At 35.5% G+C, this 26,547-nt stretch overlaps 1 protein-coding gene across 2 annotated transcripts; it reads left to right on the forward strand.

Annotated features, from left to right (window-relative positions):
• LOC148272116 (E3 ubiquitin-protein ligase SH3RF1-like) lies at positions 1-26,547 on the forward strand. Of its 2 annotated transcripts, XM_088240507.1 has the most exons (16): positions 1-316; positions 593-715; positions 4,918-5,663; positions 7,348-7,462; positions 8,288-8,390; positions 9,425-9,560; positions 9,670-9,718; positions 10,411-10,620; positions 10,865-11,064; positions 12,871-13,046; positions 13,979-14,115; positions 15,891-15,981; positions 16,915-17,006; positions 17,871-18,037; positions 20,893-21,057; positions 25,339-26,547. In XM_088240507.1, exons 2-16 carry the CDS (start codon positions 602-604, stop codon positions 25,577-25,579), a joined length of 2,742 nt encoding a protein of 913 aa, XP_088096633.1. In that variant the 5' UTR covers positions 1-316; positions 593-601; the 3' UTR covers positions 25,580-26,547. The 2 variants fall into 2 exon arrangements, with proteins under 2 accessions (XP_088096633.1, XP_088096634.1); XM_088240508.1 differs by lacking the exon at positions 20,893-21,057.

Raw genomic sequence — 26,547 nt, forward strand, 5'->3', positions numbered from 1 at the left:
GTCGGATCTTGTGGGATTGGCATGATCGCAATTTGTAATGCCTCCTCCTGTTTATTTGTTTTGTAATTAAGTAGTTAACTCTGTAGATCGTGAAAAAATCGTAATAATTATTCGCTGCAGTGTTAATCCGCGATAACAGGACGGCTGTGTGAACCCATTGTGAAATGTGACAGTGCTCCACCACGCGAGATGTCTTCGCCGTTTCCGGGCATTTATTGAGCAATTTGGGCTTAATTTGATCATGGTGTTACGATGATTCGAAGAATGCGTATATTTTCTACCAAATTTCATTCGTGAATTCGATACAGCAAACACTGTAAGTATAAAACTCGCCAAAGCAGTAGCCTAACCTTTCCGACTTATATTTTTGTCCGTAAGTGTCAAAAAGTTCGGGTCGCTTTCGTTCTTTCGGCGGTTGAATTGTATCGCACCTGTGAATTATTTTAAGCGTAGTAGTTCCTGAAATTTGCGCAATTGTTTACGTTATATGTGAAAAAGATTGTTGCATCTTCCGATGCAGCCGGTTGCAATGTTTTATCGGTGATTTAAGTTATTGCAGAGCAACAAAAGATGATCTTATCTTGTGTTGTAGGTGGTGACTATGGATGAAGGGTTGTTGGACGATCTCTTGGAGTGTTCTGTGTGCCTAGAAAGGCTAGACACTTCCTCTAGAGTATTACCGTGCCAACACACATTCTGCATCAAGTGCCTGAAGGTTTGTATTCCTCTCTATTAATCAAAACCGCCAAATTTTGCACCGAAAAAATACATTTTTGTAAATTATTCGTGTCGTCCTTATTGGAAAAATGTCAGATGCATTTTTTTGCATGAATCGGACAATAAATATGTTGTTGCACCATGTTAGCAAAGCTCAACAGTAGACCACCAGACAGTTTCTCCATAAAGACAGGCAGAAAGGATAATAAAACACCACTCTCTTTAAATACAGATCTTGCTTCCTCTACGTTCATGAATATCCTAATACATTAATTTACCAATTATTTCATCTTTTGACATGCCCATTTTTAAGTAATTTTTTTTTAACAAACAAAATAAGAATCAAACTGTTACGCCGTTTTCTTTAGGAGTAGGCAGAGAGGAAAGAATGCTAACGTTTGTCTTTGCATACAAACCTCGTTTTCAACTTGTTTCTTTTTTAGGTGATACCATGTCTGTTGGATTTGTTCCCACGTTTCGGCTACCATTGCAGGAGCCATCTTCAGGGTAAACTGACTGAAGATGGCTCCTGCAATGGTAACCGAAACGTCGGAATAAATCCAACCGACACTGTATCACCCAAAAAATAAACAAATTGATAACAGTGACCGTGAAAACCTTCGCACCTATTTAAACCTCGCTTTCTCTACATTCATACATCTTCTTATCCACATGCGCCGATTATTCTGATTTTTGACATGTCCATCTTCAAGTATTTGTTGGATTTGGTCATGCCATGTTTTTCTCGTTTTTTTTTGTTTTCTGCGTCTATCAACATTCGCATTGTAAATCTTTTTAGCCGTTCTTTCACCGTCCATTCGCTATAATTGCCAAAGTTGATTCTTGTGCACCATTCACCCTGTTCCCGGCACTCACCCTCCTTTCAATATCTTCCTTAGTATTTCCACCCCCCCTTTTTTAAAGAGATAAATATTTGCATCACTTCTGATTTACCTAAATATTAAAATTTTTACACCACTTGGTTCTACGTGGTTTTGTTGAATTTGAATAGGATTAGCAGGCGCCGCATTCAAAAGCTATCTGGAGATCAGACGTTTATTCGGTGAAAACTAAATGTCGCCTAATCAATGCCTGCATACCTTTTCTCTTCTACGAATCAGAATCTATTGATTTTTGAGAATACTGGGTGTGGGTCAGGGGTAAATCGTCTATATAATAGTCTACAGCAAGCACAAGACGTTGCTTCTTTTTTGGTGTGGTATTTCGTTTAGTTTTTTGTTTCTGTACTTTTGCTTTATCATGTCTTTCTTTTTGTTAACATGTGTTAACTTTATATTATATTAAATAAAAAAATAATTATTATGTTCAGCTTACTATCAATAATAATGTTTTATAGTAGTTTAAATTACGGGAAAATAAATTTAAAAAAATGTATTAATTAAATTAACATCATCTGTTATATCTTCCTCAAAAAAAATTTAATTAAAATCTATAAACGCACCTAACGCATAGCCTGTTCCCAGTGGAAGAAAGAAACTGGCCCATTACTTCAGCTTATTTCTCCATACAAAATGTATACTGTATTTTAACATCTCAAAACCAAGTCGGTGTTTTTTCCTCCTCGAGTAAGTGTGCAGATTACAGATATTATTTGAAGCTTCTCTAGCATTTCGGAGAATAGCGTTTCAAACATTATTTCCTAAGGACCATTTTCCTTTGATAGTATTACTGTTGACATATGACACCAGTTCTTTCATCCGCCCGTCGTAGTGGAGCTCCGCTTGGTGTCGTGTCAATTTTTAGCATTGTTCATTTTTAGAAGGAAACGAAGCGGACGGTGACAGTCACATGTAGGTGCAACATTTTTGTTGCAATATTATTGCGAATATGGCTAATGAATGTAATTTTTTTTTAGTTTATTCAGAAAAAAATATATTAAGAAAAGAAAAAACTATTTTTGTCCACGTAATGGGGAGTGACGTCTTACAATAATGTTTTTAATTTATTTTAATAAGTAAATATTTTCAGTATAAAATATACAGTGGTTTATCAGTTAAAATATCAGTGCTACAAAAAAAGGATTATGAAAATAATTATTTTATTAAATTTGTTTTTAAATATATTTTATTTTTTTTAACTTTTGCATATATGTACTGTATTAAAATAATGACCTCATGGTGTAATGGTCAGCGCGTTTGCCTACTACTCATAAGGTCTCAGGTTCAATTCCCGACATGGTTGATATGAAATATTTATTAAAAAGGGTGTTTTCACACTAGAATATTTCATAGCCCCTGGACTGATACCTGAAGCGTAACACTGATCTTCTTACCTTCATGTAACAAAAATAAAATTATCAAGATACACTGAGATTAGTGTACCAATGCAGTGCCCTATACGGAAAGGGAATAATGAATGAATGACGATTAAAATAATGGAGAATATATGTATCTACATATTTTGCGAAGTTATTGATTGTTGTTTAAGTTCAATAGGTGGATTATTAGTAATAATTATTTTCATGAAAAATAAGTAGGTATTCCGTCTTCTATCAGTTGAAACGGAGAGATGAAGTGGTTTTCACACGAAACCATAGAAAAAGAAGCCGTGTATATACTTTTTTACTTATATGTATGTTATGTCCATACGGGTACAAATTATAAAAAAAAATTATAGCTTACCTATAAAAAAAGTCACCGCTTGCTACTAGTGTGCGTTGGTATGACTTTGTTAGTAATGTGGAAATAAGACAACGGACGTAGCAGCTCCGGTGACAGCCATCATTAAGCGTCATTGTCAACCTCTTGTATGGTAGACAAATGCGCTGACAATTAGAGCATGAGGTAGACATGAAATAAAAAAATAAATAAATTCTCCTCTCAAAAATCTTCTCTTCTATTCTTATTAAAATTTCACAGTGATAAATAAACAAAACAATTTTTTGCAAAATTTTCCCGTTGAAATGAGAATATGTAAAAAATCCAAACCTTGATTCGGAGTTACGTATGTATATACACAGTATGATGTGATTATTATCAGTCCATTCATATTTAACTAGTTCTGTGAATAACACAATATGAGTAATGCTAATCATTTCCCCCTCCACTTCCTAATGTGTCTCCATGTGTCCCTTGTATGGTGTCCGATTGTGATGGAATAATTAGCATTTACAATGTGAAATCCATAATCAATAGCGTTAGAAAATTGATCCCTCCGAGTACCAAGGTTATTATAACAATTAAGTATTTATTTGAATCTCTCATTCAGTTTTCATTGGGGAAACGTAGAATTGAGATGGACCTTACATGCATTTTCAAAATAATTAATGCTATTAGTGATGCCCCATCTCTGTTGCAATCGATTTCTTTTCATGTTCCTAACCGTTTCACCAGAAGTCAAAATCTGCTATTTATTAAATCTTCCAAGATCAACTTTTGTTTTTATGCCTCAATGTTCAGAATGTGTAGATTAGTCAATTCGTCACACGACTTGGGATTCTTTGGGATAGATCTTCCGGCTTTTCGTAGATCTCTTCGCCACTAAACCAGTGTGGGATTAAGATGTATTGGCATGGGTTAGCTCAAAATCTTATATGTTGATGGTGTTTATAAATATATTGTATAGCATTATTTTATTGCTCTTGTTTGTCTTTGCTACATAGTTTTATGTTCTTTTTGTTCAGTTTCTTGTACATGTTTCTTCGTATAACTGTTGTGGCTTAGGCTATAGCTATAAATAAATCAAAATATACACACATTAATTACCAGGGAATCTATAATACAACACAAGGGCATTTAAACGTAAATATGGGGTGTCCTTTGGTTAGGTTAGTCTTTATCTAACGTGCTCAGCCTGTTCCAAGATGGATGTAGAGAAAGCGAGGTCTGTATGCAAATTCACAGTTGTTTGGCATCCTATCTTCTCTGCATACCCCTGCGGAAACGGCGCCGATGTTGATTATGTGACGTTAGTTATTGAAGAATCTCATTTTATGGGAATTACCTGATAATGTCAATTCGACGGTGTTTCTTTTTAATATATATTTTTTATTATTATACAATATGATTTTTTTAAATACAAAATTAATTTTAAAGTCCTCACTGGGAAAATCTGTTCTAAAGAGGACTCTGCAGCGTTGAAAATTAAATGTACATATTTCACATGTCACTCAAACATTATTTTTTTTCTTCTATACTAATAAAATATATTGTTTTATTTATTGTAACATTTGTGTTGCAGGAGATAGTACAGTCCCATAAAGAGTTGCGATGTCCCGAGTGCCGAGTTCTGGTGGAAGTTCGCTTGGAGGATCTGCCTCCCAATGTGCTGCTCATGCGCATTCTCGAGGGTATGCGCTTCCGTCCCAATCCCCCACACCAGACCCCCTTGCATCACACCCCGTCGCACCAGACCCCCTCACACCACACCCCTTCACACCAGACTCCCTCACATCACACCCCATCACACCAGACACCCTTACACCACACACCCTCACACCAGACCCCCTCACACCACAACCCTGCCCCATTAATCCAAACTTCGGTGCCACAGAATACTCCTCTTCTCCAGACCAACAATCACCAAATTCATCATCCTGCCTCACACCAGATGCCCCTTCACCAGACTCAATCCCACCAGAACCTCTCACTCCAGATTCAATCGCACCAGAATTTGGCACACCAAAACCCCTCACACCAGACTCAATCACATCTAAATCCTTCACCCCAGAATCCCTCACACCAGAATCCCCCACACCTGATTCCCTCACACCAGAATCCCTCACACCAGACTCCGTCACACCAGAATCCCTCACATCAGACTCCGTCACATCAAAACCCCTCACACCAAACTCCTTCACACCAAAACTCCTCGAACCAGGCGCCTTCGCAGCAGCCAGTTTCAAACCAGCCAGTCTCTCAACCGATTCAAGTTGGTGCTCTACCTCATGCGCGGGCACTTTACGAATTCAATTCCAAGCATCCAGGGTAAGTTTTGTCATTTGATTTATTCATTTTTCTACTAACATTTAATATATTTTATTTACAAACAAATTGATCTGGTGATATTTTCAAATAAGTGTTCCACGGCATCTGGTTAGTTTGCATATGTTTTAAACGTCTTTCTGTCTTATATTCTGGAATGTGGTAGGAGTGTTTGGGGGTTTACCGATTAGTAAATGGTTTGCGAGTTGAGTTAGTTGAGTGTTGCGCATTTTAGGGGATTCTTGTTGCCTACATATTTTGTTATGTGTGAATTATAAATGTTTGATGAATATGCCTTTTCCATAATTGGGCTTTGGTTTCCCAATAGAGCAGTGCCGTCATTTGCAGGATGGCCATCACAAACAGTTTTGCTGGTACAAACAGTTTTAAAATGTGTTTTTTCTCATGTAGCGGTGAAAATTTTTGTCTCTGAAAATGAGTATGCAATGTACGGGGAAAATCTGGCTTTTAGAACGTGGTTTTTTATGTTGATTTTTTTTTGTTTTTTTTTATTTGCACAAATTTATATTTTTCTACGTGTAACATATTTTAAATGCACATGGGAATACATTTTTTTTTTCCATAGTAATTAGAGTTTTCATATGTTATAAAAATTTTAGAGATAACATTATGTAAATATAGAATTGAAGATGTTCAAATATAATTGAAAAATAACATTTTCAGGCGTTGCCTAGTATGTAGGTGAAATAATTCAATTAGATGAATCTCACGCGCATAAATAAAGGTTTCAGCTCTTTAACTTCACAAACATCAACAGATGGAAGAATTGAAGGAATATCGATGTTCAAATATGGACAGAATGGTGAATGTTACACAGTGTGTAAAGTGGCCACTTAAACCAGCCATTGACAGGTTATAAGCCCTGTAGATGCCTAGACTTCTATATTACCTTCTCTTAAATGTTCTTCATCTCTGTTGTAATATGTTTATATGTATATATATTAGAATTTAACTATAACCACCTGTTGACGAACTGCATTTTATGCAGTTCAGTAGGACTTGATAATTTGTGTTTTAATTTTTGTATGTTTAGTGCAAGTGTGATTAAAATAACAAATTAATTTTCTTTTTCTTTCGTTTTCAACTTTCAATGACCCATTATCTTCCAAATATACCTACTCATAATAATGGCACCTCTGTCCTAGGAAACCGTAGCTTTATGGTCTTATAATCTATGAAAATCACAGCTAGTGTGAAGGACACCTCTTTGTATAAAGTGAAGATCGCAACACTTTGAAGGACTCATGGACCGCTTGCATTCGGTATTACTTTCTATTTCAAAGAAAATTAATTTTACTCTCTCAAAGTATATAAACCGAACAGTATCAAACAAAAATAAATAAACTAACAAAAGCCACATGTTTTTGCGAAGTAAATTAAAAATAATCTCTACCTGCTCACAACTTGTTGTGGTTTAGTCACGTAGTTATCTTGTCCAGCTTGGCCACAATATGCAGGGAAAAACATTATTTTATTTAAATAATAATTGATTTGATAAATGTATTTAGTTTCATTCACAGGCTATGCACATGTGGGATTTTTTGTTTGAATAAATATAGTGATATATGCAATAAAAAATATACTAAAATATAAACAAAAAAATGCAAACAAAAAAATGTAAATAAAAAAATAACAAACTGGGATATTCAGAAACATTTTTTTTTAGGGATTTGTCCTTCAAAACGGGAGATCTCATCATATTGCAGAGTCGTATTGATGCTTACTGGTACTTTGGAGAGAGTGGTTCAAAGCAAGGAGTCTTTCCTATTTCATTTGCCAAGGTAAGTTTATTCCTTTCAATTTTTTTTTTATTTATTCAAACTTACATAATTTTATAATGCATTATTACTACTTTATTTTATTAAAAAATACTTTAATTATATTCATGTAAAAGCCACTCTCCAAGCACAAGAGCTAGTCTTTAATATAAGTAAATAAATGTAAAAGTAGATTATAATAGAAAAAAAAACATGTATCATATTAACCCATTGCACCACTAATAGAAGATGATACAATTTGTTCATACAACACACTATTTAATTTAGACACATTTTTTTACTACACTAATATTAAAACTAAATCAATATTTTGTAATAAATAATGTGAAATAAATTGTGATTATTTTATTTTATTATGAAATCAGTAACCGAACTATACTTATTTATGTCATTTTTATGAATAAAGTTATTGTCATTCAGTTTTAATGCAAAAAAAAAATCACTTCAAAGACAAACCGGCGAATCGCCGGCTTTGTGTGTCAGTGACAAATTGACCTTGGCCGGCGATTCACTGGCTTTGTGATGCAATGGGTTAGTTATGTAAAAATGTATTTGCATTTTTATTTTATTTTTTAAAAACATTTAAAGCACACTATGTAGCAAAAATCATCCTTGTTAGGATGGGTGCCTTAACCAATTTAAAAAATGAATATTTGTCTAAAATCACTAAAATTTGTTTTCACAATCCAAATACATAGTTATATGATTTAACATGGAATATCACAAATTTATGGCTTCAAATACAAATTTTGTTTTCTATGTATTATGCTTATTGTAAAAATAAGCATGTGTTTTGATGTGTCTTCACAAATTGTTAATGCATTTCAGGTCGTTGTACCATTACCATTTAATGGCAGTCCTCAGTGCAAAGCTTTGTATGACTTCCACATGGCTCCACCGGATGAAGAAGGATGCTTGGCTTTTCAAAAAGGTAATTATATATATTGTAATGTATTATGTATAACAATTAAATAAATTATTAAGACTGGATATTGTACCTTTCAAAATTCTAATAGTATTTAAAATGAATCATTCTAAGATTAAAAATAGATATCCCAATAATAATATAAATTTACTAGTTGTTTAGATGTAAATGTGTCTAATTAAATACATTACAAATACATACAGTATTTAATTAAATACATAACATTTTAAGAATTTTTATATCAAAGAAATAGTATGGTGTAAAGAAAAGTACAATGGTGGTTCAATTATTTATTAAAGACCTATTATTTATTATTTTTAAAAACATATAAAAAAAATATATCAAAAAGGAAATGACATTGGCACATAACTCCACTATTTTTGACATAGTCCCAATTACGATAGATGCACTTGGTGTGCCATGGTACTAAGTCTTTGATTCTCTTGTCGTAAAAATCCAGGACTGCCATCCTCAAAAGCGGTTCCAAAACATTTTCCGGCCAAATGTGGCTTCAGGTGGGGAAGTTGGAAATCATTTGGCACCTGATTGGGCCAGAGCAGGAATGACTAAATCCTCCTTGCAATTCCACAGCGGAGTCTCCATCTTAAATGGACGTAAGAACACGGAAGCAACTCGAGAGAGAAGTCTGCGTTACACGCTAGTGGAGCCATCTTTTGAGAAATAATGTCTGTGGTGTCAAAAATTAATAAAGGTGTTTAATTCTTGGACAAATATCGTATTCAAGCCAGAATAAAAATGATTGTTATTATCAGCACGAAGGGTAGAAATATCTTTTACGCCGGATTTTCACTCTAAAAGTGTGTAAGGTATATCTACTCAATTGTTTCATATGAATACTTAATGTCGACGCTTTTAAGGCATTTTAAATGATAGACACATCTACATAAAATATCAAATTGGCCATTTTCTCTTTACTTATTGCAAATGTGATTCTACTGTCACTGTTGAAATACAGTGTTATAAAAATATTTATGCCTGTGATCTTGTAGCAAAACCTGTACAAAATATTGTGTGATTAGGTGCGATGATCAGCGTCATACGACGAGTGGACGAAAACTGGGCCGAAGGACGCTTGCAGGAGAGAATCGGCATTTTCCCCATCGCCTTTGTAGAGATGAATGCCCCCGCTCGGGCACTTATGAAACTGTCTGTCAAGTGAGTTATATTCTCTATGCAGAAAACTGTAAATGGACCTCTTATATTTATTTTAATTAATAGCTGTTGTTTATTCTAATAAAATAATGCCATCTTGTTTCTTTTCCAGTTTACAAAGTACTCCTACCGATCCGACAGCTACTCACAGGACCGAACAGGTAATTTTCTCCATTTTCCGTATTGTTTTCTCAATAAAAAGGACGTAAACAAGGATACAAAGACAAAAAAATAAAATAAAATAATCTAACTAATATACATACAATGACCCCTACGAGTGAACTGTACAAAAAATCAAATTGAGACCATAAAAGCTGTACATAAAATTACATTGGGAAACATACAAGATGATGACATAACATTGACCAAAAATGCTCACATTCTTGAATATAATACCAGGTGACAACACTACCATGTTAAAAAAGCAAAGACGAATGCAGGACAGTCAAAATGCTATACAATGGACTTGAATACAATTACTTTCAAGACTTGCCTGAATACTTATATTGGAAGTTAGGAAAAGTTATATTGGAGACAAATTTAAAATCAATCTTAAAAAGTATTTAACCACATGACTTGACCTTTTAATATATTTATGTAACCCTAAGAAGTTTTTGAAAATTATAAGTAAAAACTTAACCTAACTAAGCCTTAATCCGTTCACACCCATGGGCTTCTGCCGTCCTGGAAGATCAACTAAGAGATGCGATTGACGTGGGAGGAGGCGAGAGTGCTGGCTAGTGACAGTGCCTCCTGGAGGCGTTTGGTGATGTCCACATGCTCCACTTAGGAGCCGATGTGGAAAAAGGAGAAATTTAAAAAATCGAATAAACGATTGGACTTATTTTCCCAGATTCATAACTCGTACCGCCAGGCGGTAGCCGACTCTTCCTCCAGCTCCACGCCCGACAGTTCTGGTTCGCCCAGCTCCGTTTCGGCCTCTTCCAGCGGCTCCACCCCAGGTAGCCCTGCCTCCCCGGCACGCCCCTATTGCAGCGTAGCGCTGCGCCCCTCCCAGCCCGAACATGCTCCCCTGATCCAGCCGCCCGTCACTCACCAAAAGGTTCGTACAAATCACACTCCGAACGTATTATAGTCATACGAGGTAAGATATACCTAGATAAGAAAGTATGTTCTGTTTGACAGGTTAAAAAAAACATTAAAAAAATATCTTCAGATCTTAAACAATATTTCTACATAAGTCCTACCATTTCGTAGGCACTTGTCATAGTGCGGCACAAGGTTTTTTATTCCCTAATAAAATTAAATGAAAATCTAAATCTAAACATATTTATAAATGGTTTCAGACCCCAGTAGCATTGGGCAGCCAGACGAGCGAGGCTTCTCTCGTCCCCAACGTTTCGGGGCGGCAGCTGGTGGCTCAAGGCCCCCCGTACTCCTCTAGCGGTTACACCCTCATGTCCTCATGCCAGGCGCCCCATCCCCGGGAGAAGAGACACAGTCTGACGACCACCCAGGGCGTCATTTTGAACACTGCGCTGAACAGGTATGTCCTCGGAGTGAAAATGTACGTGCTACCACTTGTAGAGATGACATTTTGCTCATAGAACAAAAGTGTCGCAATTTTTTTATTAGCAACTACTTCACTCTGCTGGCGGCCATTATTATTTTGTCGCTGTGCTTGGCATTGTTCACAAATAATGTGGAAATTTTCTTAATAAAAAATTGACAATTTGAATTAAAATTTAAACAAAATATAAAATAAATAAAACAACTTTGTTTTTAACCACTTATTTTTTATTCTTTCTACCGACAGGTTTCAAAGCTATACAAGTTTATTTTGCCATTACTTGAGGTTTTCTTTAATGATTATTGTATTTTAAGATAGTAAAATATTACAATGAATTGCAAAAATATAAATTAAAATAACCCTACGAAAATTTTCATATGAAAAATACTATAAATAAAATTTATGCAAAATATGTATAGGGGAGTTATAAAACTATGAATAGGAATAATCCCGAAATTATAAATTTATAATACTTACTTTTAAGAAAATAAATGCATGGGTATATTTAAAATTATTGCAATGCAAATTAATATAGATTTGGCAATTCTCAACCTGTGTGTACTGACCATTGTTTTGCTGAAAATTGTAGCTAATTTCATGTTTGATAATCCTGTATAAGCCGTGGCACGAGCGTTATTACTCTGATGGTACGTCACTATTTCTATCTTCAATCAATTGATTAATTCATCAGCCTCATTTCCCCCAACCCAGCGTCGATCACAGCGTATTATTTGTAAAAGATATGAAGGCAAGACAACCGGTCATACATTTCAGGCAACAGTATAAAATATTTTGATAAATCACCCTCTTAAATCAATATTTCATGTTTACCTTGTCAGGAATCGAACTCAGAATCTTTAGCATGGTAGACGAATAAGAAAAAAGTATTGTATGCTTAGATTTTCCCTCAGAGCAATAATGCTCTACCGCTTATAGGGCATTTGCCGCTCATTCGGACAAAAACCACTCTTGGATTTTCAATTACGATTTTAGCTACAGCTTGCAGTAAAAACTTAATTTAAAATTGAACTTTGTCCCAGCGTTAATTTTTTTTAGTTGTATTTTATTTCAAGTTTACCTGTATATATTATAAAGAAATGTATCGTCATTGCGCCGGCAATATCTATGATTATGAAGTGATTTATTTTTTAAAAAGTATTTTTAACTTCTCATTAAGATTTCATAATTTTGTTTCAACAAAATATAGTTAAATATTTTGTCAAAATAAAATTATGTATTTTTCCTTTTTGTCATTTTGTCAAAAAATATATTTAAAAATAAAATCTATCATCAAAAGATTAAATTATCTCCTTAAAAAAAATTCAAAATTCAAGATCTGGACTTTTTTGGTGTAAGTCTTTATAGATTTAAAAAATCACTAAGATAGACAGGATCTTGTCTTGAGGTAGTAATTTTTAATTTTTTTTTGTCCTAGCTTTAATTTTATTTAGTTGTATTTTATTTTATTAGTGCCTGTATTTATTATAAGAAATTGTATTTACCATCGTTCTAATGGACTGCATAAGTCCGTCAAATAAATAAATAAAATGTCACTTAACAGATATTGCCAGCGCAACGACGGTATTTACCATTGTTAAATGGACTTAATACGTCTGTAAATAAATAAAACAATGTGCCGTAGGTACTCAGGTTAAGAATAGCAACCACAGCAACAAAATCGTCCATCACATGTCTATTGACCAAAAACCATTTTTTTTGTGTATAGCACATGCAGGGGTTTGCGCATGGAATGTTTGTATATTAACATGTGGAATTTTCCAGGCTATCAGCGGAAATAAACCGGCCCGTAGTGGTGAGCCAGGAGGGCGAGAGTGGGAGGCGGAGAGAGCGAGACAAGCGAAGAGCGAGGAGTGCAGAGCGCCCCCTCCCCGCCGCCTATGTCGCCCTTTACCCCTACAAGCCCCAGAAAACTGACGAGCTGGAGCTTCGCAAAGGAGGTAACCATTGAAGTTCTATTTAAACAGAAAAAAATATTGAAGTTTTGAACCAATGTGACAAAAATCATTCCAAATGTAAGGTTCATCATACCCGTGCTAATGCACTGTACACAGATCATTTGATACATGAAGGTAAGGTGATCGGCCCTATGCTTAAGGTGCCAGTCCAGGAACATGAAATGTTGCTGTGTAGAACCACCTTTTTAATCAATATTTCATGTCGACCTTCCCAGGAACCGAACCCTGGACTTCAAGCGTGATAGCCGAATATATCAACCACTTCACTACGAGGCGGACTTATCTCCACTTGATTTTCTTATTGAGGACTTAGGAGAAGAATAGCCGTAAGCACTCATCCAGGATTCTGGTTCTATTTCACACTTCTTCTAGTACCTTGCCGGGTCCCCCCGACGTTGGCGATCACTACAGCAAAAGCATATGTATCTGTCCTGCGCTAATTTTATATTTCGCAGCCAGGACGACTGCTTATTGTTGTACTCGCCGTAGTGATTCTTGGGAAAAGATGACCAGAGTGGTTTCCCGTTGCCTTCTCTGTTGGATTTTCTGTCGGGGTTACCTTCCCTTAGCTAGTTAGTTTTGGTTTTGAGGCGCCAAAAACTCGCCTTTTATCCTCTCGTTGTCTGCTGCGATCACACCGTTATGAGTGTGATCTCATTGCCCGGGGTTCACGACGTGGACGCTAACGAGTTAGACTAGTCAGTAGTGTTGCCGGTGGAATGCAACTAGGCGTTTTTAGCATTTTATAGAATCACATCCTCCAGCAAGATGTGACGCACTGCGACCCTACTGACAGTTTGAACCCCACTAAACTGAACACACACAGAACTGTATTCTTAATCAGATCGTAAGGTTAATGGGGATCAAAACCATGTTCATAAATAAGATGTTTTTAACGTGTGTTACCTTTCTAGGTCTTTACATGGTGCTAGAGAGGTGCCAGGACGGCTGGTACAAGGGCTGCTCCAACCGGACCAACAAGTGCGGAGTGTTCCCCGGGAACTATGTGACTCCGGCCCGTCACCCGACCCCCTCTACTGCGGAGCACAAGGTAAGCCTTTCGTACACTGTTACCCTCTTTCTTCGTGCTAGAGAGGTGTCGGAAAAAATCGGACTAACAAGTGTTTAACAAAGTTTTTCTTAGGGTTGAGATGGAATGGGGATGTTCAGTGTTACGGGAAATTAGATAAAAAAAATATTTTCTGACGTGCACTAAAAATTAGAGCATTAAATTGTACGACGAAATTTCTTGAAGATGTATGAAAAAATAATATATAATAAAAACGAACTACTTTGAATGAAATCATCTTCCTAATCAACCAAGATTTTAGATTTAGATTTATTTATTTATGACAAAAACAAGGATTTTTAAACTTTACATATTACATTACATGACATATTTTATTTGTACGAAATATTCCCAATCAGCAAAAGTGCTGGTATGAAGGGATATTATATATAATAACACAATAGTTTTAATAAAAAGTGAGAAAAAAACATCACATATCACTCGTCACACGGGCTGTAAGAACTGTTTGTAATTGTAAAAATTTATTGCTGTATACACAACCAATGATAGTGTTTTGTGATAGATTTCCAGTTTACGGGAAGCCAATTCACCAATGAATAGAAATCACCGAAGAGAACTTGTGACGTCACACACTGAGTAATTTCAAAATTACAAAACTTTCTAAAATCATACCGCTGATAATACGATACATAAAAATATGTTTTTTTAAATTTGGCTTAGTTTGATAGTCTGTTAAAAAATAATAAAATATAACAAGAACCACTGAACTTCCTTATTAGGAACGGCAGAGCTTCTAGTAATGACCCTGCAAATAGGTGTTTGGAATGAATTTATGAATCTCGCCGAAGGCAATTATAGTGACCATTCAAGATCTTGTACATCCGTCTCTATGAAGATCTCTCTCTTCCGTCATTCTTTCAATGATATCAGTCTTGAGTGCTTTTAATCTACCATGGTATAACATCTTTTTTAGCATGTTGAAAACACTTGTATTTCATTAGTTATGACGAGGCTCCTAGTAGAGAATTGAAGGAGGATAGAACCCGCTTGAGACCATCTCCAAAAGGCTGTTAGATGGATTGGACACAGTGCATTACGAGGGTTCCTCCATGAGGTAACAAAGGAGATGTCTGAGGGGGCAAACTATAGAGGGCACCCTCGCTGAGAATACCAAAAAAATATAAGTATATATATGAGCTGCAGGTCATATGAAGAGCCAAAGAGGGCCTCACAGGACAGACCAGAGTGGCAGATGAGATGCAGAGCTTTGCTGCAAACCAATTCATTTTATATGTTTGAAACCAGAGAGAGAGACAGCTTGCCCACCACATACCGCACACCGCATCTGAGGACATGTCTCCTTGGCAGTGCCAACATGCACAAGAAATTAGCTCGTTGCCGAACGAGAAAAGCTGCTGAAGGAGCTCTCTTTATTACTTCTGGATTACTTTCTTTGTGCCGAAAGAAAGTAATCCAGAAGTACATAATATGTGCTTCATTGGATTGAGAAAAGGGGGAAGTGAATTCTTTACTGACTGGGATTAAATTAATCGGACATGATCAATTTGCCGAAATGATAATAAAACTTTTTTAAATTCTTGAAATTCTTTTTGGAAGCCACCAGATCTGTATATCCGACAGGACCTATAACAGGGCCACGGATAGTAGCGAGAAGCTCCATTTCGGTAATTACAGAGAGAGGGAAAGGGACAAGACCACAGGATGTGTTCAGACGACTGATTATGATATCCGCAGAGAGAGAGAGAGTTCTAATAGAGTCCGCTTTTCGTTTCCAGGTAGGCCCCGGCAGTCCCAGCATAGCGGGGCCATCGAGAGAGGGCGGAGCACCACCCGATCTGCCTCCGAGATCCGCCAGCCCCATACTTAGTAAGTCTAAACTTTAACAATTTTAGTTAGGCATAATCAGTCCGATGTATAGTTATCTTTTTCACACAGTATCGGGGAGGCATCTGCGAAAGAGTGTCAGAAAAACAATGTTCAAATACCTACTCGTCAAATTTTGCCGTCACTGCATATTTTATTAAGAATAATGTTTGTTTATTTTCATTTCATTTTTATTTTATTCAGTTATTTAGAACATTACAGAAAAAAAAACCCAATTCATTCTAAATACAATAATATATCACAAATGATAATAGATAGTTATGTTAGTATAATGATATAACAAAGTGTAAAAAGAAAAATTATATAAAGTTTATATTTGAAGCACTAACTTTGTGGTTATTCATTATAATAAAATAAATAAAACAACTTTGTTTTTAACCACTAATTTTTATTTTTCACCGACCGGTTTTAAAGCAAACAAGCTTCTTTGTTAAGGTTTACTTAGTAACAACCTTGACAAAAATTAGTGGTTAAAAACAAAGTTGTTTTATTTATTCTTTTATAAGTTAGAAAGTGCTTTCCTAAGGGAAGACTCACTGTCTTGAAATATGTTGAAGTAGTAGATCAGTTTCATCCTCTGATGCCGAACTCCAAATGGAGAAAAAATAATTAAAAAATAATTGTTTGTAAAAATAATGAGTGTTTGACAACAAAGTTAATACTTTAAATATCAATAATAAAAAATAATTGTTTTAGAAATGTTCAATATCCACTTCTTCGCTTTCATTACCGCTTTCCTTTTTAGATGAAACCTGAAAAATAAAATAAAACATAAAATAAAACAACAAAAAAAATCTGTTCACTTACATACTTGTGTGAATTCAATATCGAAATTATCAGAACATGTCCAACCACTAATGAAAATATATTTGTACTGAACTAACAAATTTTATTCCAATAACACAATATTTTTAGACTGTTCAGCGCCTGTCTCTCGCTCCACTGGAACCCCCAAGGCCGCTCAATCCCCCATATCTCCAGCTACTGCCACTAAGTCTGCTGAAAAGGTATTTTATACTATACAACTTTTTGCTTTGACAATCATATTAAAATAGCCACAACCCTGAGACTAATTAAAATTAAAAACATCTTTCATGTAATGTTGTTTGGGTTGCTGTGGGGTGTATTGTTTTTCTTGCCAACATTTCAGACAGCGTTAAAGTGTTCATTATCTGGGTTGATGTAATTTCAATGTAGTTTGGTTGGTGTTTTGTAATAGTACGAGGAATTTATACCGTACAGTAGTTGGTAGGTTTGTGTTATGTCAGTTTATTTATGTTGAATGCCGGGTGCCATGACGTTTTATGGCACATTCCATCATCTCTATTTACGTTATCTAGTCCTTGTAAATTTAAATGGCTTTTTTTATCAGATGAACTTGGTGGTTTTATCTTCTTTTGGTGTCATGTCCGTGTTTAGGTGTTGACTCCTTCATGTGCTACAAATTAAACCAATAGCCTGTCTGTATCGGTCGCAATTATTTACTGGGTGGAACAATTCCCCCATGCTAAGCCCGGTTTAGTTGTGTTTGTTCCTTTGTCAGGATAGCTTTTTCCTACCTAGCCATCGTTTTCCTTCAACTTTTTCCTCTATTATATTTGTAGAACCTTGTACTTTGAGTTTCTAATTATATGTCCGAGGTACTCCATCTTGCGACATTTAACCATATTTAAAAGCTCCTTTTATGATATTAAGAACCGTCTCATTTCTAATATAACCAGGATATTTTTAGCATTCTTCGGTAGCGCTACATTTCGATTCCTCGAGCTTAATCATCATAGTGACTGTGGTTTTTTAGAACAGCCTAATATTTCAACACCCCAGAGAAATATCACAAGTATCTGAAAGTAAGTAAGTATTTTTGGTTACAGTCAAAGGAGAAAGACAAAGAGAAAAGCCGAGCCGAGAAGGCCCCCTCCAGCATGAGCCTGATGAAGCGCCTGGCTGCCATGAAGAGGAGCAAGAGCCCCCCACCCACCAGCGGGGGTGCTGACAATCCCACCTTCCAAGACACGCCGCCCCATCCCGTGCACATAAGGTAAAGACACTTTCTCTCCGTCGCTTGCTCTTATGTATCGGGTACTTGGAATTGTGTGTGTGACACTGCAACTCTATGTCGCCTACTTTTACGTATCGAGTGAAGTGTGCGAGTGGTATTCAAATGTTTGATATTATAATTCTGTACCGCTTGCTTTAACGTGTTCAATACTTTGGAGTGTATGAGTGTGGTATTCAAATGTGTGACACCGTAACTCTGTATACGGTATGATGTCTGCTTCACACAGCAAAAGAACGCTATGTGTGTCTTTATGCACTTGTTTTCTATTTTCATAAAAATTTACCCACATCTATACTCATTGTGAAATGCTTATAATACCTACTAACTTGCAACCATCACTTCCTCGGATACCTGGGAATGTGTATTGTAATTTGGGATGCATCGACACGATACCGATATTTATAGAAAAGCATCAGCCATATCATTACCAATCGGATAGTGAATTTAAAACTTACGTAAATTTAATTGACTAAAAAGATAAACAATAGTACCACTGTGTGTTCACACGGGTTTTCTAAAGCGCGGAATTCAAAACATATCCAGTGTATCGGCCGATAAATCTGTGGCTTGGATCTAAAAGGGCCAATGTCAGATCAATTTTTTTTCCTTTCAACATTTTGTAGAGGGTCGATGTCAATTAAAAAAAATATGTATGTAGATACATAGATATTTTTAAAAATAAATTTAAACGGTGAAACCCCAAATTGCATCCCTGCAATTTGTGTTTTCTCACATTTATGCATAATTTTCAAAGTCCCATTGGATTTTGAATTTTTTAGTATATTTAAAACCCAGTTTTACGTTTTTTTTCCCGCAGTTAACATCAGAGAAGTTTGCAATCTGCACTAAAAACGATAGCTGAGGAGTCTGAAGTTAATCTCTATCATTATGCCAACATTTTTGTCAGAGAAATTTGTAATTTTAAAGACAGTTTATTGTGTTTTTTGGATATTTATTGCCGCCATTTTTGTGTTTTTGACAGTTCAAGAGTCGGAAGTTAATATTTAATCATTATACCAACTTGTTGGCAAGTCAAATCAATAGACAACACTTAGAAATCATCTGTTTATTTTTATTGTGTTTTATGAACATTTATTTTCATGTTTTAGTTGTAATTTTAAAGATGGTTTATTGTGTTTAACAGACATTTATTATTTATAAATTATGATATTCAAAAAAGTTGCAATAAGAAAAAGTTATAAACATCCCTTCAAAACATTTTAATAATAAAATATTTGCTGACCCATTTTTTTTTGCATTTATATTTACATTTTTTTTTCGGTCTCCTGAAAAACGTAATTTAGGGGTTTTACTCTATTTTATATACACATACGTAATGTGGTAATGTGGTAATGTTTTTTTATATTCGTTTCAAACACATCAAACAGTTCATTATAATGCCACAAAATTGCTAAAAAAAATCTTCTCCTGTAATATTACAATTTACGACATTGGCCCCCCTCTGATCCAAGCCATATAAATATTGCCGATTCCAACACACCAGAAACATCGGTATCGGATGCACCCCTAATTGAAATGTTTTTGGTTTTTGACTAATATATACATACTATAATTATTATTACTTGCACAATCAAAATTGACAAACTGCGAAAATGAATTATATATAGTGAGCAGTTGTCTTGATAAAATTAACCATTTTTACTAACGCCTTTGAATTTTGGAACTGGCACGTGGATGTTCAAGACAAGTTCAAAAGAGGTCGGTTTATACTAAATTATTGAACGTTTGGGCTTGCATGTACATATCGATCGTCAAGTTCATAGGTTCTCAAATGTATTTTGCCCACTTTGAGAATGAAAAATTTTCTACTGGCCCACAAATTTTTAAAACACACCATCGCGCAACTTAAAAACAGCTATTGCAATTATTATTTCTAAACGTGCCATATCCTATTTCTGAGTTCAAACTTACATTTTAAAAGAGCCTTTTCAATAAGAGCAATTAAATCACATATTAAAAAAAAATAAAATATTAAAACAAAGCATTTTAAAGCTTATCTAATGTGAAGCATGAATATGATGCGCTTTCACGAGTTTGTCCATATCAGGCTCAAATTTACTTAAAAATAAAAATTAAAACTTGCAGCCAATTTTTGGCTAAATTGCCATGATAAATAAATCTAAAACAGGGTACGAATAAGACCAAAATTAGTTTTAGTTTGAAATATCAGGAAAACATAATTTTTTCGACTTTTTAAATTAGTCATCGCCCGCCAATTTTTTCTATGCCTTCTACCGACCCCTGAAGGCCTTCAGCGCCCACTTTAAAAAAATAGTAATAGTGCATACGTGGATAGATTTCCTTGTTGCTAATATTTTAATATTGGCGCCACACACATAACTTTCACTATTCACCACCAGCGGCAACACCGGCTCTCTATTAAAACTAATAATAATCTGCATGTGCAGTACTTGCAGGATGACAACTTAGCAGTGTGGAAGAAAATTGTGTCACGTAGTGGCGAGAACAAAAACTAACATGGTAAAATACAATAACACTTTCTGTCGTTCCTCGTGCATTTTCTAAAATAAACATTATTTGTTAATAGTCTAAAATTCAATTCGGGATTTCAGAAAATTAATTTGTTTACTATTTATTGTGCCTTAATTTTATAAAAAAATATAATATGACAACAAAATACTTTAAAAAATCGTAACGAAGATTATTCACTATCAAAAAAAATAGTAAAAAAATTACATTTGATTAGATAACTGGGCGATCGATATATGCATTATATATAATATATGCCTTGCATTTTGTCATAACACGTGTTGCCTTGCGGTTGTGTGTGTACCGGTGCGGTGTGTGCGCAGGTCCGGCTCCTGCCCCAGCCAGCTGCTGCAGGGGGCCGGTCCCCCGGGGGGCACGCTGGGGCCCAGCCGCGGCCCCCGGGCCCAGGGCCCCGGCCGCCACACGCTGGGGGCGGGGCCCCGCGCCCGCCCCCGCCCCAGCATCGCGGCCCTCACCATGGTGGACAGGTAATGAATGCACGACATGGCGAGCATGTTTGAAATAATCATTTTATAATTTTTGTGTTTTTTGTAGATATTTCTTGATAAAACTTCATATTTGAAATATTTTCAGGCACAATGGAGTATAATATAAGTAGCATAAAAATGATTTTCAAAATAGTTATTTCTTCGTGCAGAAACGAAAATGCAATATTTATGTATGTATAGATCTTAAAATATTTTGTCACTGATTTATATGTAAACTTCCCTATCATAAAATGAGGGTATTGTGTTCACTTATACTCTATCCAACCATTTATTTAACTTTTGACAGCTCGATTATGTATCGATTAGGGATGTCCTAATGCGTTACCGAATCGATTTCTCATAAAAATCGACTTTATTTAGGAAAAAGTTTTAATCTCAACATTTTGTAGCTTATAAACATACCCAGACGTTTAAAGCAGAGTTTATATTACGAAAGCGCTGTAGTAAAACTTTTTTTTTTTTAAGTCTTCATTCAATAAAAAATATTGCAAAAAATACATCATTTCTTTACAAAAGAAACCTTAAATACAGTCTCGATAAACTCCTTAATTGGAGTTTGTCATTGGGTGCAGGAGCTACAGAAAACCCAAATATGCATCGGACTATTTTATTGTCGTAATGTAAATTGAGAAATTTTGTGTCGCGACACTGTCAGTTTGTCGGCGACAATAATAAATGACAGCGACCACGGCGCCATTAAAGTTCAATATATTCTGACAAACTGTCAAATTAGTTTTGGCCATAGACAAAATCCGTCGCCAATGACGCAGTGGCGGCGTTAATTTGCCATCACTTGCAACAAGACGCCCGTGCTATATAGTAACTACATTTCCTTTCGCTGAGAGTTCATTCACATTTTTTATACGTCGAGTTGAGTATTTATATTCCTCCGTATTGATTGTTTTTATTCCCGTGAGCTTTATACTTACAAAATAATGCCGAAAGGTATGGTGCTTAAAGGAGAATCGAGAGAGCTTGTGCTGCGCCTTCGTGAATATTTTGAAAAGGAATGTCGTAATGGCGGACCTCTTATACCAGTGACGCAAGTTAGAGACCGTGTTGCAGCAGCATTGGGAATAAGTGCTCCAACAGTGGCAAAAATAACCAAAGAAAGCTACGGCAGAAGCGGCATGGAACAGAACACGCTATCTACGCCTAAGAAAAAACGTCAGCCCCGTAAAGTGACTGCAGTTGACAGTTTTGACGCTGATGCTATTCGCCGTCATATATACGACTATTACTTTAGAAAAGAGATTCCGACATTAAAAAAACTAGTAGAATCTCTGAAAAATAGTGGCTTGTTTCGTGGTCAAAAATCTTCTTTGGCAAAGGTGTTAAAACAGATTGGGTTTCTATATAAAAAATGTGACAAAAGAAAAATATTGATGGAGCGCCATGATATTGCTTTGTCTCGATGTCAATTTTTAAGACAAGCGAAGAAAATAGAAAACTGGTCGAATGTGGTTTTCACAGACGAAACTTGGCTCAATGCGAATCATACGCTGTCAAAAAATTGGACTGACGACACTGCTGCCTCCACTTCTGCAGTGCCAATGGGGAAAGGAGAACGCCTCATCATTTGCCATGCGGGAGCAGAAAAAGGATTTATGCCAGACGCTCTATTAGCATTCAAATCCCAGAAAACAGGAGATTATCATGAGGAGATGAATGCGGACGTGTATGAAAAGTGGTTCAGAGAAATGCTGACATCACTCGAAGAGCCATCGATAATATTTATTGATAATGCACCCTATCACTCTCGTCAAATTCATAAAATGCCAACGCAGGCCAATAGAAAAGCTGTTATCATAAACTGGCTACGTGACAATGGGGAGGATGTGGACGAGTCCTTACGAAAAATAGAGTTACTGAATATACTGAAGAAAAAAAAACAGCCAAAACGGTACGTGATCGATGAAATGGCAGCAGAACATGGCCATATCGTTCTCAGAATTCCCCCATACCACTGTCAATACAATGCTATTGAGCTTATCTGGGCACAAGTCAAAGGACACGCCGCTAGAAACAACACAACTCCTCCTTTTACCGCTAAGAAAATGATAGATCTTCTTAAAAATGCGTGTGCTAATGTGACGCCTGAAAACTGGGCGAATGTCGTCGAAAGCACAAAGAAGAAGATATTTTCTGATTGGGATCGTGATATTGCGTTTGACATTGTTAATACGGGAGAATTTACAATTAATGTTACTGAGGATTCAAGTGATGATTCCAGTTCATATGGGGAAGAATCCGACGATTTTTCTTAATAAAATTAATTTAAAGTCATCTTTTGTAAGCCTACAAGAAAGTATCAATATTTTTCACTGCCGTTTTCTTTGGAAATGCACACAGAAATTTAATGTGATAGTGTAGTGGATCGACTATCAGCATTACAGACCAATATTATTGGTCAGAGTCAATCGGGCATCTGAAACGGGGTGAGTTTTTTTTGTATCTTGTTGTACTTTGACAAATAATACTAGATAGCGTTGGCTCCTCTTTCCAGAGTTGCGTAGAGCTTTGACCGCTAAGGCGTGCATCACAATTGCGTATTCAGAAATCGATAAGTAGTTTTTGATAAATATTTGATATTTTCACAATATTGAATCAGTTAGACATTTATATTTCATGTAAATTAGTCGTATTCATTATTAAGTGAATAAAATACTGTGGCTTTCGATAGTTTTTTTTTTTTTTTAATTTCTGGTTTTAATTTAATTCACATTTTATATTTTTTCATGAAAAAATCAACTTGTATAATCCTCATTGCATAAGTAGGCTCAATAAACATCGATATCGATAAATATCGGAGCAAAAGAACATGTCGCTTCACTATCGTAATGAAAAAAACATGAAGTATTGCATTTTTCGGTCTATGGTTGCCTGTCAATAATTACGGAACTTTATAGGCGCCCATGTGTCAAAAGTTAAATAAACGCTTGGAAATACTATAGTCTGTTATAATTTGTATTTTCCACACCTTTAAAATGGGTGGTGTTATGCAAAAATGCGTTGTATCGCATCAACGCCCATTTTACAAAAAATATGATTAATTATTTACTGATGGATTGGAATGGATGGAAATATGATGGAAGTGGATTAGTTTTTCGTAGTCACGTACCGGTGGATTTTTTAAAGCTGGCGCGTGCGCTATACTTACACATACGCATTGTGTAGTATCCGTGAATAAGCCCATGGTATGACATCGCATGGCATACGCATTATGAAAAGAATCTCTGTCTCTCTCGCGCTTAGACGCGCTTATGAGCGCGACATAGACAACTATTGCTTTATTAGTTGCTAATGATATGGTAATACAATATTCACAGGATGCTTCTGTGTTCGTCTGAATTTTGCTGCGATTCTTAATAGTAAAAATAATAATATGTACGAGTATTAAGTTATGGATTAAAAACTCTGGTTTATAAATATGTAGGTATTTTCATTTAATCAAATCATGAAAAGGTCGATTATGTAGTGATGTCGCTTTCACAAAACTTACACAAAAACATTTTTAATGTACAGAATACTGATTTTAAAAATCTCGGTGTTATATATTGTTATATTAAATGTTTTCAAAAATCTCTTTTGGATTAGAGTGAAAAAAAACAATTAGGTACTTAAGAAAATGTTATATATTTAAAGAGTATTTATATTTGAATAAGCGTCTTTTTTATTTAATATTTTGTGTTCATCATAATAATAATTAATAGAGTGTAATTAAAATGCACGGTACAAATTATATCGGAAAAAACATGCTTGATAAACAATATATCTTGTTATTTGTATACTTAAAACAATCTACACAACTTCGCATTCTAATTCAAGAGTAATAGACTATAAAAAAATACATTTTTTCAAATTTAAATTGCCTCTTGTCCCTGAAGGACTATAATTGGTAAAATGCAACATTTTGGAAAATGATTTGAAAAATATAAAATAATTAAACAAAGTATTTTAGTAAATGAATATTACATTTTCTTAACCCATTGTACTTTTTTTTTCATATACATAACCCTCTAATCCATTAATTCTTTTTTTTTTTTCTATTTTGTGGCTTGACTTATTTTTGCATAACACTATCAAAATAATAAATATTGGTCAGTCCCAATTTTGGCCCAATAAAAAACTTTCCAAACATTCCTATGCGATTCCGTGCGATGGCAAGAAATACAAACGGAACTTGCTTTATGGATATACCGCTTAAATTTTTATTGAATTCATTTGTTAGTGTTGTCATATCTGTTGTATCGGCTACAGGGGCGGTGAGGTGGTGTGGACGGGGGGCGGCCACCGCAAGTCGCAGTCGCTGGACGCGGGCCGCGAACGCTTCCGCTGCGTGACCCCGTACCCTCCCAACTCGGAGTACGAGCTGGAGCTGCGCGTGGACGATGTGGTGCTGGTGCACCGCAAGTGGGGCGACGGCTGGTACAAGGGCACGCTGGAGCGCACGGGCCGCACGGGCCTATTCCCCGCCTCTTTTGTCGAGGCCAGCAACTAGCCGGGAAGGGAGGAAACCGCTTGAAATTAACATGAAAATGCTTCACTGTTTTAAGAAATTGAAAATGTCAATATTAATCTCGGGCGGCTCCTGATTTAAAATACTGGCAGTGCATTACTTTTTGTTTCCTAAACTTGTTCTATATTGGAGTGTTTACCACATTCACTAGACCGACGTCGATTGATATCAACGATCAATAGAAAAATGAGACTAACCGACATCGATCCACAGTTCTTACTACACCAAATCGATCTGCTTAGTTATTCGATTTTTATCAATCGATCGTTGATAGATGACAAACGGCTCTCGTGTGGCCCCGTCTTACGTCGACCAAGAAAATATTGTGTCGTGTAATACACAAATTTGTGAATGCTTTATTTATAACAAGTCTTAATTTTGGTACAATTCTTTGATTCACTTTGTGCATATAAATGGTATGTGAAAACACAAAAAAGTCCACTATTACTTTGGAGTAATAGGGCGCCGCAGCTGTAGAGCCCCCCATATGGAAAAAAATCATTATAGGATTATCAATCACGAAGCTAGCTTTAGTTTACACCAAAACTACGGGATAAAATTTTTTAACTTTCGGGACTAATTTTTTTTTTATTAGCTAATAAATTAATCTAAAAAATCACAAGCCGATCGGTACTATTCTTATAAAAATCTGTTAAGAAATAAGGGAGATATAAAGGATTAAATTCTAGCAATTTGAATGGTGCCAAAAACAAACAATTCATGACATCATTAAGTGTGACGTCTTCGGATGTTTTGTGATGTCATAGGATTTTTTTTCATCAATGTCTATGGATTTTATAGAGTATTGTAGATAGCTTTCCTTTTCTATGTGTTGTTTGTTTACATTTACGGCATCCTGTCACTTATCAAACGCTACGAGTTGTGATTTATAATTTTCATGATAAATTAATATTTAGAAGAGGTTGAAAACCATAAAATAATAAAAGAAA

The sequence above is a fragment of the Micrasema longulum genome, unplaced genomic scaffold, assembly GCF_059751315.1.
Source record: "Micrasema longulum isolate JH-2025_06_02 unplaced genomic scaffold, ASM5975131v1 h1tg002472l, whole genome shotgun sequence".
Lineage (NCBI taxonomy): Eukaryota > Metazoa > Arthropoda > Insecta > Trichoptera > Brachycentridae > Micrasema > Micrasema longulum.

What these genes read in the sequence shown, in the direction of transcription:
- LOC148272116 (XM_088240507.1), top strand. Translation starts at nt 602, where the DNA reads ATGGATGAAGGGTTGTTGGACGATCTCTTGGAGTGTTCTGTGTGCCTA. An exon ending in TTCAATTCCAAGCATCCAGG is followed by an intron (nt 5,664 to 7,347) that starts GTAAGTTTTGTC and finishes ATTTTTTTTTAG; the next exon opens with GGATTTGTCCTTCAAAACGG. An exon ending in GCTGGAGCTTCGCAAAGGAG is followed by an intron (nt 13,047 to 13,978) that starts GTAACCATTGAA and finishes TTACCTTTCTAG; the next exon opens with GTCTTTACATGGTGCTAGAG.